Below are 15,712 nucleotides of genomic sequence, written 5' to 3'. Positions count from 1 at the left end.
GCAGGGCCTCAGGCCATTGCCCTGCTTCCTACTCCTTAATGCGAGCCCTGTTTGTAACCCCCCTAAACCTGTCCCATGGCCCCTAGGTTGGGAAACACTGCTTTATAAGTTCTTACATCACTTTACAAACAATGTGCTAAACCTCACAACACCCCATTTTACAGATGGAGAAACTGAGCCACAGCAAGGTAAAGTGACTTATCCAAAGCCACACAATGACAGCATTTACTGCTGTGGTCCTGATTCCAAGACCTCTCAACTTGAGTTCATGCTTCCTGTTGATCAGTCTGTTGCTGTAGGTCTGTTGGGTTAAGGAAGTATCCTGAGCCATGAGTTCAGGTCCCTGCTCTGCCACAAGCTTCCTGTGTCCTTATCAAGTCAGTCAGCAGCTCTCTGTGCCTTCGCCAGCTGTGACATGGGAATAGTAATACTTCCGTCCTTCAGTGCTGGGAGGATGAATGCACTGCTGTGAAGAGCTTTAAGCTCTGCTGTTGAAAAGCCCTAGGTAAGAACCGGCGGCTACTGCAATGAGGGCTGGAGTCCCTGTTTTCAGGCCCAGGCCTGACCAGCAATCCCACTGGAGAAAACAAACTGCTCTTCCCTGGAGCCTTGCAGGGGCTTGTTCTGGACTTGGCGTTGTTGTTATTTACATTTCTAAGGGGTCTGTCCTTGCAGCATGTGGGGGCTCACTCCCCTCCACTCACCCCCCCCCCCCCGGGCACTGGGAGCTTCTCCCCCACGCGCCGTGTCCCCCCTCCCATCACTCCGGGTCCGACTCCCGCGAGGCACGGCAGGCCCAGGAGGGGCGGACTCTGCTCCCAGGGGCAGGTGCTATGACGGGCACGGACCCCAGCGGGGCCTGCACACCCAGCCTGTCGGCGGGGGGCGGGGCCGGGCCGCTGAGGCGGGGAAGCCGGTTCCCCTCGCCCCGTCAGGGCGGCTGCTCTGGGTGCCCCGACTCCCCCCGCCTCCGGGGCACATGACCCGCCCTCTCCTCTCCCCGGCGGAGCGGCGCACAGCTCGCAGGCCCAGGCCCGCGCGACAGAGGCAGGAGCGGATCCGCCCCCGCCAGGCCCGCAGGTACCTGCAGCCTCTGGGGTCGCTTTAGCGGGAGGTCGATTCCCGCCCCGAGGCTCCTGCCCCTGCTGGCACGAGGACGGCGAGCCCTTAGCCCCGGCGCGCTGAGCGGGGGTGTCCTGCCTCGCCCCGCGGGAGAGAGCTGCCGGCCCAGCGCTCCGATCCGGGGAGAGCTCGCCTGCCCTGCGCCGCCCGGCGGTGCGGCCCCGCGGCGGGAGGGGAGTGGGCCGGGGCTGGGACCTGCTGCCGCGCTCGGCTGGGAATCTGGGCACACGCGCGCTCTGACTTCAGCCTGCGGCGCGTCTCCAAGTGCCCTGTGGGTGGTTATTGCGGGGGCGGGTTAGGAGTTAAAAAATACTGTCATACCATTAAAATAAAAACATGACTCTTCAAAGCTGTTACCAGTAACTCTGTCTTACGGGGGTGTGAGTGTCAGTGTCCGTGTCGTGTTAAAACGAGCAAAGTCAAAAATGGCGAGTCAAAAATGAAACGGGATTTTTTTCCCCCAAAATTGTATTGATTTCTACATATTTTTTTAAAAAAACATTTGGAATAGGACTTTTAAAATGTAGAAATGTCCCATTTCGATGTTTTTGGAACAAAAACCATTTTTGATGTTTTTGTTTAGAAATGACACTTTGTTTAGAAATTTACTTTATGTAAAAATTACAAAGGGTTGAAGCTGAAACATTTCAGATTTGTCAGAACGAAATGTTTAGGCTGACATTAAAATATTGGCCTTTTAATTATGTGAAATTTTTTGAAACGTCGCCTTTTTATCCTGATTTGTGATGGATTTGAGTTTTTTTGAATTTTTTTGTGGGGTGAAAAATCTGTTTTCCATGAGCTCTGAGCATAATGGTTATCAAGCTGCACTCTGCTCTTGCCACTTACAGTCATTAAAACAAATAGTTTTAAACATTTAATTTACTTCTTCCCTATTTCGTCAGTTTGGACACTGAAAAAAGATGGATCGCTCTCACTTTTGTTTATTCTATTTTCTAGTCAACAGCACTTTCATGTTTTTATGCATTTAGCACAACATTCAATGTTTTGGTTGTGAATACTGCAGAGGAATGCGTTAAACTGTTTAAACTGAAGACTGATATCTAGAGAAAGATCTGATGATGATGTTTATGTTAGTCTCAAGTTTTGTAAATATTTACTTTTTTCTTTTTTCTTTTTTTTTTTTACGAGTGACATCTTGTAATCGTACTCCCATTCATGGGCATTAAAGACCAGTTTTAGCTCTCAGATATATGCATGTGTGAGCAGCTTCATTGGAAACTTCCAGGGTTTAAGATTTGGTACTTCACTACCACTAGCCACCCTCCTCACAACTGAAAAACAAATGGTTTTCCAGATTTTCTTTTACTTTCTCTTCTGTTCTGTTTTTTGTTTTGAGGGTGACAAAGAAAAAGATCCGAGCTGAATCCAGTTTCTTCTAGCCCTTGATGAGAATTACTTGAGCACACTGAGAGAGCAGTAAGTAGCAAAGTACAGTATTTTAATTGAGATTAATCCTATTTCTTTTGTGTATTGTGTGTAGATTAAGTTACAAAAGGGCCTTGCTTAGTATTGCTGGAGGTTTGCCACTTGAATATGAGCCTCCCAAAAAGCTTGGTTAACTTTTTTCTTCACTACTTACTAGCCCTTTAGTAAGTGAGAGTGGAGTCTTAAGATTCTGTTGCTGTCTCTGTGAAGAACCTCCCAGAAAAGTTCACCCTAGGTATGAAGGAAAAGCATTGTTTTCAGCCTTGATTTGAATTATAAATTAATTATATAGAGAGGGAAGGATCAGATGTGGTGGTTTGTTGTTCCACCTCCAGCCCCCACTACAGTGCTAAACTTTTGCTACTACACTAGTCCCACTATCTCCATTCCTTCCCCCTCCTCCCCCCACCCCGCAAAAAAGTCAAAATAGAGGGTGTGCACTTTAAGTCAAGCTAGGCGGCCTTAAGATCTGCTTGCCATTTGGGGTGAGGGGTGCACTTTTTTTCAATTGCCAGCGAAGGTGATGATAATGTAAATGGTTGAGGTAGAGATTGTTTGAGGCTATGTCTAAGCTACATAGTTAAGTCGACATAAATTACACCAATGATCATAACCTGCTATAATGACATCGCTTGTGCATGTTGACACAACACTCATTGTGTTGGCAGAGCTCATCCACAGTTTGTGCTCTAGCACTGACAGAGAGAGCAGTGCACTGTTGGTAGCTATCCCACTGTGCAATTTGCCATCTTCTGCAGCTAGGAGTTGTGAGAATGGGGAGTGGATCGCAGTGCATCATGGGTGTGGGCTCAACATCCCATAGCGCAGTTTTTTCTGTCCCATCATTCCATGGATTTCCGACTATGTTTTGCGCTGTTTATTAACAGCCCCTGTAAACTGTGTGCCCTCCATCTCTGCCTGAAAGCATGGATCCTCCTGCACTGCTCTCTAGTTTTGTGATCAATGTTATGAACACACCGTGGTGGATCGTACAGTATTTCATGAGCTTCGAATCTGAACAGGAATCCATGGTGCCTTTCCTGCTGTGTGCCATGGAAAGAAACCATTCCAGATTAAATTTGGCATTCATGGAGTAGTTGCAGACGGTGGACCATCGCTTTTGGGCTCACGAAACAAGCACAGGGTAGTGGGATCACATTGTTAGCAGATCTGGGATGATGAGCAGTGGCTGCAGAACTTTTGGAAGTGCATAGCCACCTTCCTGGAACTGTGTGCTGAGCTCTCCCCGCCCTGCCCGGTTGCGCAAGGACACCAGAATGAGAGCTGCCCTCTCAGTGGAGAAGTGCATGGCAGTAGGTGTGTGGAAGCTAGTAATTCCGGACTGCTTCTGGTCAGTTGCGAATCAGTTTGAAGTTGGGAAGTCCACTGTGGGGGTTGTGTTCACACAAGTGTTCAGTGCCATTAATTGCATCCTTCTATGAAGGACTGTGAAATGTACGTGAAATAGTGGGTGGCTTTGTGGCAATGAGATTCCTTAGCAGCAGCAGGGTGATAGATGATAAGCATATCCCAATTTTGGACCTGGACCATCTTGCGACAGAGAACATAAGTAGAAAGGGGTACTTTTCTATGGTATTGCAGATGCTTGTGGATCACCGAAGTCATTTCACTGATATCAATGTGGGGTGGTCAGGGATAGTGCATGGTGCATGCATCTTCAGGAACACTGGCCTATACAGAAAGCTGCAAGCAGGGATTTTCTTTCCAGACCAGAAGATTCCAATGTGGGATTATCATAAATATAAAGGGAAGGGTAAACACTTTTAAAATCCCTCCTGGCCAGAGGAAAAACCCTTTCACCTGTAAAGGGTTAAGAAGCTAGGATAACCTCGCTGGCACCTGACCAAAATGACCAATGAGGAGACAAGATACTTTCAAAGTTGGAGGGCGGGGAAAACAAAGGTTCTCTCTGTCTGTGTGATGCTTTTGCCGGGAACAGAAAAGGAATGGAGTCTTAGAACTTGGTAAGTAATCTAGTTAGATATGCGTTAGATTCTGTTTTGTTTAAATGACTGAGAAAATAAGCTGGGCTGAATGGAATGTATATTCCTGTTTTTGTGTCTTTTTGTAACTTAAGGTTTTGCCTAGAGGGATTCTCTGTGTTTTGAATCTGCTTACCCTGTAAGGTATTTACCATCCTGATTTTACAGAGGTGATTCTTTTATTTTTTCTTCAATTAAAATTCTTCTTTTAAGAACCTGATTGCTTTTTCATTGTTCTTAAGATCCAAGGGTTTGGGTCTGTGTTCACCTATGCAAATTGGTGAGGATTTTTATCAAGCCTTCCCCAGGAAAGGGGGTGTAGGGCTTGGGAGGATTTTGGGGGGAAAGACGTTTCCAAGCGGGCTCTTTCCCTGTTATATATTTGTTAGACGCTTGGTGGTGGCAGCAATAAAGTCCAAGGGCAGTAAGGTAAAATAGTTTGTACCTTGGGGAAGTTTAACCTAAACTGGTAAAAATAAGCTTAGGCGGTTTTTCATGCAGGTCCCCACATCTGTACCCTAGAGTTCAGAGTGGGGAAGGAACCTTGACAGGGATGTTGACATGCCTAAAGTGATCTTGGAAGACCCAGCCTATCTCTTACTGCCATAGCTGATGAAGCCTTACACGGGAGACCTGGACAGCAGCAAGGAGCGCTTCAACAATAGGCTGAGCAGGTGCAGAATGACCGTTGAATGTGTATTTGGCAGATTAAAAGCTCGCTGGCGCTGCCTTTATGGCAGGAGGATCGCAATGAGGAAAATATTCCCATGGTTGTAGCAGCCTGGTGTGCACTGCATAATATTTGTGAGGCTACGGGTGAAAAGTTTCCCCAGGGGTGGAGTGGGGAGGCGGATTGCTTGGTGGCTGATTTTGAGCAGCCAGATACAAGGGCTATTAGAGGGGCACAAGGGGGGCTATGAGGCACCATTCTGACAATGAGCACCAGTAACATGTTTTCCTATAAAGCATTTTGCAGTGCTTTGTTAACTGGCCACCTTGAATTAAAATTTTGATGATTGCTTCCTGAACGTGATTTGTTGTCTGCAAATGTGCAAATTGCCACTGTGTATGAATTCCAGCAGCAACCACCATGTGTAGGAGGTAAATAAAGATTTATTTTCTTTCAGAGAGTACATTTTTATTAAATAGCAATAACCAATACACAAAAAAACGCTTTCTTGATAGGGACATAACAGTAAGAGGAGCACTCTCTTGTTGGAGGCTCTCCTAGCTGTGTCTAAGGGTATGGCTACATTTGCAGATGTAGAGCGCATTGAGTTAAACCAGTCTTCATAGACTGCAGTAGAGAAAGCGCTGCAATCTGTCCACACTGACAATCTTCAAGCACACTGGTGTGGCCACATTTGCGGCACTTGCAGCGGCATTGGGTGCAATGCATTATGGGCAGCTATCCCAGCATGCAATTGACTGCAACGTGCTTTTCAAATGGGGTGGGGTGGAGTGTGACAGGGAGTGTGTTGTGTATATGTGGGGGGAGAGAGAGTGGGTTTTTTGGGAGGGGGCTGAAAGCATGTCAGCCTGCTGTCTTGTAAGTTCAGACAGCAGCAGACCTTTCCCTCCTCCCCGTCTCTTTCTCACACACACAGCATTCCACAGTAATGGCTTGCTTTGTCTCGGAGCCGGCTGTCAGAAACAGAGCTTTCAGAGGGCATATCTGCATTCCTAAGCGAGTTCAAAACAATGAGAAGAGTGGCCACTTGACTTAAGGGGATTATGGGACGTTTCCAGAGGCTGATCAGAGCGCAGTAAGGCAACACCTCGTTCACACTGATGTCCGGGCGTTTCAGCCACTACGCAACAAGCGTTAGTCTTCTGGATGAGGTGGAGTACCAGGAGCGCTCTAGCCATGGAGTCAGAGCAATCTACGTGCCTTGCCAGTGTGGACGGGGAGTGAGCTAGGGTGCCCAGGGCTGCTTTAATGTGCTCTAACTCGCAAGTGTAGCCAAGCCCTAAGTCCCGCTATCACTGGGGAACCTGTCCAAAGGAGTGGAGTGAATGGGGAATACGACAGTCTGGGAAGATGCAAGGAATGTGTGGGTGGAGTTTGGGGAGGACATAGCTAGCAGTTCTGTATGGGCTGCAGGAGGGGATGAGCTCACATATATTCTGCCTGCAGGACGATTAGGGGCTTCAGTATCTCTGTTTGGTCTCCATCACTTTTATCATCCACTCCTGGTCCTCTAAAATTCTCTCCTCACCCTGCTTCCTCTCTTGGCTATCTGTTTTTAATTTTTCATTGGTTGTCTCTCTCCATGCCCTGTGTTCTTGCTCTGCAGCGTCAAAGGATTGGAGCACCTCTCAAAACATTTGCTCCCCCATAAGGTCATTTCCTTATCTGGCAGAGGCACTCCACCAGTGTGTAGGGGGTTCTTCTCAAGGCCACATCTGCAGAAACAAAAGAAACAATAAACAGAGGCATGATAGTGAACTCACAGCATTGAATCATAATAGTAAAATACCTCTTTCTCACTGTCCCTTGGCAAGCACATAGCTCAGCGAATGCCTTAAACATGGTGAGTTTGGCTTGGGTGTGAGGGAAGTGGAGTGTAAGAGGGCGTTCAAAATGAGGCAAAGGATCAAGGTGGTTTTTTAAGGGGATCACTGCAAGTGACTAGGGACAATATTGTGACTGCCACCATTTTCCATAGGCGGGGGTCATTGAAGCTGATATCTCACTTCTGAGGGTAAGCAAGGATTCAAAGATGCATTTCCTGCATACATGCGACTTCAGACTGGGTCCCTCTGCTGCTCGCCTATGTGCCGCTTTGGTCCCTGCACCAGTGATTGCTGATTGACATGGGAAAGTTTCCTACAGCGGGGGAAGGAACAAAGCAGCTCTGCCAAGGAACCTTCCACAGAGGATTATTGAGTATCTCCATGAAAGTTTCCTAGAGATCTCTCTGGAGGATTCCTGTGAAATCTCGGTGTGCATTAACACACTTTTCCACAGGGCCGCACTGTGTAATTTCATAGGGAAAGTGAAGCAGAGGCAAACACAGCTAATCTTGTACATTTCTATCTCTTAACCCACTTCTAGCATATAACAAAGCAAAGGACAGCTCTACCTCATATAACCAAGCAGTATCAACTCAAAATGAGCACTAACCAGAGCTCCCCTCCCCTGCATCATGCACGCCACAGGTGGAGAGCTGTGACCTGCTTGAATGCCCCGGGGTTGAGAAGAGGTCCTGGCTCGTCATGGTACTGGACTACCCTGTCACCTGTCCCATCTTGTTCACTACTTCCTCCTTGGGGTTCAGTTCACTGGCCCCTGTCTCCAGGCCTCCCCCCTTGAAATATCCATGGGGCTCGTGGAGGTGGGGTCACCGCCGAGGATGGCATCCAGCTCCTTATAGAAATGTCAGGTCTTTGGCACAGAGTCAGAGTAATGGTTTGACTCCCTTGCCTCTTGGTATGCCTGCCTCAGCTCCTTGATCTTCACACCGCATTGATGTGTGTCCCATTGATAGCCCTTATCCAACATGCCACGAGAAATCCAACCATAGATATTGAAATTCCTATGCCTGGAGTGGAGCTGGAACTGCACAGCCTCTTCTCCCCACAGAGCCAGCAGATCCAACAACTCCGGTGTACTCCACACAGGAAGTTGTTTAGTGCATGGAGCCACCATGGTCAGCTGGAAAGATGCCATGTGAGCAGTCCATGCCAAGCAAACCAGAAGTGCAATTTCAAAAATTTTTGGTCCTTTAAAGGGAGAGGGGCAGAGGCCTGTGAACCTGGGTGCAGGGCAGGGAAGTTCAAATGGCTGACCAAAGCAGTCAGGATGGGTATTGTGGGACACCTCCTGGAGGCCATTTATGGCGACCTAACCAAGCACAGTGTGTACATTGACACTGCATCAATCTAACTTTGCCGCAAAAAGCTCTATGCCTCTTGTCAAAGTGGTTTTTATTTTGTTTGCATAGCAGGAGAGTTAAATCAGTGGGAGGAGCATTGTTGTGTGTATACCTTCACTGTTTTGTTGACAAAAGCTGACTTTTGTCGACAAAACTGTAGTGTAGATGAGGCCTTAGTGTGGTCTCAGGTAGCATGAACAGGAAGTTTCCCCTAAGCAGACTTTCTAAGCAGATGGAATGGGAACTACAGTTCCCAGGCAGTCTTTCTAAGTATGATCTCACTTGCCTAATTGCATGTTGCACCCAAGCTATGCGTATTCCTGATAGCATTTTATTATTGCTTGTTTGTTTTATTTGTAACAGTTATTTGGCATCCACTAAAGTTTTGTCCACATTTTTTGGTTCAGACAGAATAAAAAAGCTAGAATCCTTTGCAGGGTGCTTCACAACACATAGTCTCTGAAGTGGGGGATAGCAGAGTGGTTGTTTTTTTAAATAGACTCTAAATGGGGATATGATGTTGAACTTTTTGTCTCATGGGCCACTTGCCAATGCTGAAATCTGTGATGGGTACCCATTCAAACAAAGTATCCCTTGCTGAGCAAGCATATCGGGGTGAGGGAAGAAAATCTTTTAAGGTCTAATGACCATGTTTTATCGCATAACTGAACAAACTGAAAAGGATAAGACAGAGTCCTCAAGTCTGGCTAAGTTTATTGGAACTCAGCTTTCATTTTGACCCTGCTGCTGTTGGCATCCAATTAAAACATAATCCTAATCAGGGATGTTGTTTTGTTTAGTGGTTGTGAAATAGGCCATTCTTTCCTCCCATACTTTCATGCAGTTGAGCCTGTGAGACGAGATCACTCTTCATGGGATACTTTCTGGAATTATACTCTGTTTGGCTACAAAGGCAGTGTTAATGTATGCAGCCATATTTTGATTTGCATACCTCCCTTCCCTGACAAACATTATTCAGGCCCAAAATAGGAATAATTTGTGTGTGAGGCGGTTGTGTAGGTATTTATGCTGGGTCAGGAAGTATTCATCTACAGACATGTAAACCAAGCCCTTTAAACTGTCAGCCTCTTTTCAATAACACCACTCCCTTCCTTGGAGTGGATTTTCAGGTGTAGGGTAGAACTGGTGAAGGCAGCTTCTGTCCCATGCTGCTCCTGAACATTCAAAAAGCAAATCACTGTATTTTTTTCTTAGTGTATAATGGCTTGTCTAAATTAAAAGTTGTTGTGGGTTAACTTGAACTATTTTGTGATAAAGTGCTTTGCGTCCACACGCACACAATTTTTTGTTGCAAATCATTTGATGTTTTAAGCCATATTAATACACTCCTTTTGGAAGTGTGTATACTGAGGTGTAGGATGAGTTTACCCAGAACAAAGTAGGTGTGGCTGTGTCCCCATCCTGAAACAACTGTTTTATATCTGGCAGTCCTGTTAGTATCCCATGCTGCTTTGCTGGCTACCTGGGTCAGCTTGTCTATTTACGTGTGTGCCCTCTACTGTTCTGGAATCATCTTGACGTGACTGTCACCTCCCTGTTTAAATGGTGGCATGCAGCCATGTGTGGCTGTTCATGGTTCCAGCTCATGGAAATGATTATTCAGCAGCCATGCCTCTTGCTCCTGTTTGGTCTGGGCTGAGGTCCTGGACTTCATTGTCCAAGGTTCTGGACTTCGTTGCCCTCCGGGAGAGGTGCGAATCCCAGCCTATCTAAGAGCAGTCTCCATAATGCACATGTCTGCAAGTGTCTATCAGAACAAACAAAGGAGAGGGGGCACTTCGAGAACCTGATCTGATGCTGCCACAAGGGAAAGGAGCTCTAGCTGTGTTTTAGTAATGTCAGGGTCAATAATAAGGGGCCTGGTTGAACTCGTATGGTTTGGCAGCTATTGTGATGAACTGGATCATATTGCTTTGCACTGGACTTTTAACTTTGCATCATGTTATGTTTGTTCAATAAAGTTTTTTTTTTTTTGCTATTCACAATGTTTAACCTGATGTATTTTTTTTTATTAATCATTAATTGAAAATGTCATGACATTGTTTGTTTGAAAATTTCATAAGAGCCTTATGTGATTCAATAAAATCCCCACCTGCAGTGTACTAAACTCCATCTACCAGTAGATATAAGTGTTAAGGCACGTGCACTGATCATGATAAAAGCCTTACTCAAAGGTATATACATTGTTCACAAGTTTGTCTTGGCCTCAGAGTAGGAACATAATGCATTCCTGGCTCTGAGTCCCTGACCAGTTGCAGCATTTGGTAGATGCTGCCTCTCTGGTGTTCAGAAACTTCAGGAATTCTGCTCATGACCTCCTTCTATTCCTCAGCAAAGCTATCTCCTTCGATCTCACGTAAGTTGTGCAAAACACAGCAAGCATCTATCATCAATATCTGATGATGCAGATATTGCTCATCAGCTTTCAGCCTGGACATTAGGTACCTCCATCTACCCGTCAGTCTTCCAAATGTATGTTGCACTATCATTCTACAGCCACTTGGGATTTAGTTAAACAGGTCCTTTATCCAATCCAAGTATCCAGTAAGAGGCTTCGTAATCCAGGGAAACAGAGGGTAATCATAGGAGGAATGCCAGCACCATCAGGGTCCAGAGTGGTTCACAGAAACAAAAGTTCATTGCAGAAAACAAGCCAGAGTTTCTAAAGATCCCAGTATCATGGACCTTTGCAGACCACCCCACATTCATATTGGTGAACCTCCCATAATGTTCAGCCAGCCCTGCAGCACCATGAAGAAATATGCCTTTCTGTTGATGAACCCTGAGGCTTGATGCTGGGGGCAAAGGAGAGGCACAGGGATCCCATCAATGGCTCCAATATAATTCAGGGGCTCAAATAGTAAATTCGTGAATAACATCCTGTGTATTGCCTAGCTTTATGACCAGAGGGAACAGCACCTTCTTGATAGCCGCACACACCTCCATTACAACAACCCTGAGAGGTGATCTAACAATACCAAAATGGGCCGCTACTGACTGGTAGCAATCGTGTTGATGAGCTTCCAGATAGGTGTGTTCTGCAGATTTCTAGGAAGGTGGCCTTTGACATCCTGAAGTTCTGCTTCCAATGCTGGACATCCCAGGTCTGCATTCCTATCATGTTCCATCAGTCAGTGCTAGTACTGGAAATAAGGTGCAAAATTTTAACTGTGAGAGTAATTAACCATTGGAACAAATTACCAAGGGTCATGGTAGATTCTCCATCACTAACAATTTTTAAATCAAGATTGGATGTTTTTCTAAAAGCTGTAGGAATTGTTTTGGGGAAGTTCTATGGCCTTTGCTATACAGGAGGTCAGACTACATGATCACATTGGTCCCTTCTGGCCTTGGAAACTATTAATCTAGTTGGCTGAGCTCAAAAGTGGTGGCTAACTCGCTGAAGCCACTGCAGGAAAAGATTAAGCACTAGTATCTTCTCAATTCCGTCTTCCTCAGGGGCCTGTATCTACTTGTCTTTGAAATCATTGCACAATATGAAGCATATTTGCAGTATCTTGTTTGAATTAATCACTGTGATGATCACAATGCTCAGCAATGTTTCCTCCGTGCTACCTGACAGTGCTTTAAAAATAGCGCTGGCTCGTTACAAGATGGATGATGGAATGAAATGAGAGGAATCGTGGGAATTATTTATTTTGATCCCAAGTCCCAGAATTCAAGTGCCTTTTGGTAATTATCTCACAGTCATAGAACCATAGAAATGTAGGTCTGGAATGGACCTCAAGAGGTCATCTACTCCATCCCTGCATACTGAGACAAGACCAAGTACACCTAGATAATAGATCATATCTGACGGGTGTTTGTCTAACCTGTTCTTAAAAATCTCCAAGGATGGGGATTCTACAACCTCCCTTTGGAATTTATTCCAGTATTTAACTATGTGCCGCAAAAACAGTCCCGGAATGCGTAGAGTTTAGTGGGGAAGCAGTGTACCAGGGGCTGTCTGCCCAGAATGCTGACTGCTTGTTTTGAAACAGTGCAACGCTGTGTGCATGCAGCGATCCCAAAGGGTGCTTAGCTGGGGATTACAATGTGGTGTTGACCAACTGCTTGTGCAGCCATTGTTCTGGATCACTTAATGCAGATACGCAAAACCTGCAACAGCTTTCAAGTGCAGACAAGCTTAGTACAGAACTCTGACGCTTTAAAATGTAAATGTAATGGAGACTTGGATCCAGTTGGAACAGATTCACCCTTGCTAAATGTACGATCCAGACTTGATGTAGCTGGTGAACAGATATCTGTTGTTTAAAAACAGCATGGGAGGCCCACAATACTGCCTTTTTATAATATTTGTATATATTTCATGTTTTTGGGAATACTATATTAGGAAGAAGAGATGAAATAATCAGAACTATAGTGAGGCAGAAATGATACTGAAACGTTTTTCTTTATAGGCCATATGGATTCATATTTCAAGTTATAAAGGTAAGTATTTTGCTACATTGTTCAGGATTAGTGCAGTATATTCCAATTTAGATTTTTTTAATTTTTAATTTAGAAATTAGTTGGCTAGCAGGAATCATGCACACAAAGCTTGTTGTGGGGACACTACCCTGGTACAGAATCATAGACATGTAGGGCTGAAAGGGGCCTCAAGAAGTCATCAAGCCAGCTTCTCTGTGCTGAAGCAGGACCATGTAAACCTAGACCAGCATGTCCTCCTTTGGAAGCCTATTCCAATGCTTAACTACTCTTATAGTTAGGAAGTTTTTCCTAATATCTAACCTAAATCTCCCTTGCTGCAGATGAAGCTCATTACTTTTTGTCCGATCTTCAGTGGACATGTTGAGCAACTGATCGCCAATCCTCTTTATAACAGCCCCTAACATACTGGAAGACTGTTATCAGGTCCCCCCTCTCTTCTTTTCTCAAGACTAAACAGGTCTAATTTTTTTAACCTGTCCTCATAGGTCAGGTTTTCTAACCCTTTTATCATTTTTGTTGCTCTCCTGTGGACTCTTTCCAATTTTTCCACATCTTTCCTGAATTGTGGTGCCCAAAACTGGACATAGTGCTCCAACTGGGGCCTCACTAGTGCTGAGTAGAGCGGGACAATTACCTCCTGCGTCTTACATACAACACTCCTGTTAGTACACCTCAGAATCATATGAGCCTTTTTTGCAACCATATCACATTGACAACGCATATTCTGTTTGTAGTCCACTATAATCCCCAGATCCTTTTAAGCAAAAAGACCACATAGGCAGTTATTCCCCATTTTGTAACTCTGTTTGATTTTTCCTTCCTAAGTGAAGTACTTTGCACTTGTCTTATATGAATTTTATCTTGTTGAATTCAGACCAATTTGCCAATTTGTCAAGGTCATTTTGAATTTTAAACCTGTCTTCCAAAGGGCTTGCAACTTCTCCTTTGGTGTCGTCTGCAGATTTTATAAACATACTCTCTACTCCATTATCCAAGTCACTAATGTAACTATTGAATCGTACCAGATCCAGGACTGACCCCTACGGGATCCCACTAGATACGCCCTCCCAATTTCAGAGCAAACCACTGAGGCATAACATTTTCTCTGCTTCAGACCAGTGTAATGGAACACTTTTTTTTTTCCCCCAGAGTCCTGAGGGGCCAAGATAATGCTGCAATTTCAACTTACATAAAAATCACTATCACAGTACATGATCTGATACAAAGGTCTTGGAAGGTAATAGTAGAAAGCAAATGGTATAAGGGAACAAAAAAAAGCTTATTTTTACAGTCTGAAAGCTTTGTAAGGGCATTTTTGTTTAACCTATGAAATTGCATTTGGTTTGTAATTGAAACCATTTGCTTTAGTACTACATTTAGGTAGCAATTCTGCTATATTTACATTTTGTAGAGTGAATGTAGGAGTAAACCAGACCTTTCTATTTTAATCTCATTGATTGTTTTACAGTCATCTTTGTGTGAGATAATTTGGAGATCTTAAATATATCATAAATGCCTTGCCTGGTTTATTACTATACTAGAATACTTTTGTCTGACAGTTAAATTGCGTCTTTAGATATAAATACTTGGGGATTGAACCTGGTCTCACAAGGCTGTGCTATCAGAATCAGGCCCTTATTTTCTCCTTACTTGGCTACAGTAACAATGACCTTCATTTTCAAAGCATTCTCTGAATATTGACTAACCCTCACAAAACCTGTCAAAGAAGACCAGGTATATTGTATATTATTTACTGATGGGGAAACTGAGGTAGAGAGGCTAAATGAGGAGATTTTCAAAGGCACAAAGAGCAATTAGGCACCTAACATATCAAAAATCAATGGAAGTTAGATGCCTAACTGCCATTTGTGCCTTTGACAATCAGTCTGTGAGTGAATAGCCCCTAGGACACAGATGAAATCTAAGTCTGAGCAGGTTTTACTAAAGTTTTCTAAAGTTTCTGGCTGTAGCGTTGGGCTCATACATCTTGACTAGATGTTTTACCCAAGTAAATTTCATCAGTTAAATTTGTGTACCTCAACTTGTTTAAACCGTGGGTTTTTTAAATCAATTTGTTCTGAATTCATTAGTTTCTTCTAGCTTGGGGAGGATATAGTGCTGCAGTCAAAATCCACTACAGATATCATATAGTCAGGGAACTGTAGGTAGAAAAGTTAAGTCCTCCTAAATAGCCAAAATCCAACATAACCTTTACCTATATTAGATGCAAAAAATGTGTTTTTTGCCATAATTAGATTTAAAATGCATGCATATGATATCATCCAAGAATTTCCTCTAATTATAATCCTTCCTTAAAAGTATATGCTGTAGTATAATCTTTTCATTGTTATTATACATGTATAAAGAAATTACTTTTAGCAAAGCCCATAGACATGTAATTATCCTTTTAAGTAGCTTTGTAGCCACAAAAACTTGGTGTGAGAAGGACTGTGAAGCAAGTTATAACTCCACAGTAAAACACACACAGTCATTACACCATAGTTAATTGCAGTTGGTAAGTATACATACTTTAAGAAAGGTTGGTCTAATTAACTTCTAAAAACCAGAGTTCTCAGGAAATTTTGCCTCAGGGTAATGGTATTGTTCAGTAAGGTGCAGTTTTTGGCTCAAAAGGTAATACAATGAAATGTGGGGTAGAGGAAACTTAATGTTTAGTTGTAGGCAAAATTAATGGATTATCTCATACACATACTTCACTAGGGATTTCTTATGTTACAGATGGACATTAGAATTCCATAGTCAGGCAGACAGAAAGTAAAACCTTAT

At 44.1% G+C, this 15,712-nt stretch overlaps 1 protein-coding gene across 4 annotated transcripts in view; it reads left to right on the top strand.

Annotated features, from left to right (window-relative positions):
* The first annotated feature begins 819 nt into the window (after positions 1–819).
* EPHX1 (epoxide hydrolase 1) overlaps positions 820–15,712 on the top strand; it is a 44,771-nt gene continuing 29,878 nt past the window's right edge. The window contains exons 1-3 of one of the 4 annotated variants that reach the window (XM_043543571.1): positions 876–1,080; positions 2,483–2,562; positions 4,670–4,744. Coding sequence is in view for 1 of the 4 variants with exons in the window: in XM_043543569.1 (XP_043399504.1) it covers positions 980–1,072 (93 nt within the window). In the remaining 3 variants the exon portion in view is untranslated. Of the gene's footprint in view, positions 1,081–2,482; positions 2,563–4,669; positions 4,745–15,712 lie in introns of all 4 variants that reach the window. The other 3 variants (XM_037895633.2, XM_043543569.1, XM_043543572.1) reach the window with 3 other exon arrangements.

This window comes from Chelonia mydas, chromosome 3 (genome assembly GCF_015237465.2).
Source record: "Chelonia mydas isolate rCheMyd1 chromosome 3, rCheMyd1.pri.v2, whole genome shotgun sequence".
In the NCBI taxonomy this organism is placed as follows: Eukaryota; Metazoa; Chordata; order Testudines; family Cheloniidae; genus Chelonia; species Chelonia mydas.
The sequence above is the reverse complement of the archived record's forward strand: the minus strand, read 5'-3'. Positions and strand labels throughout refer to the sequence as shown.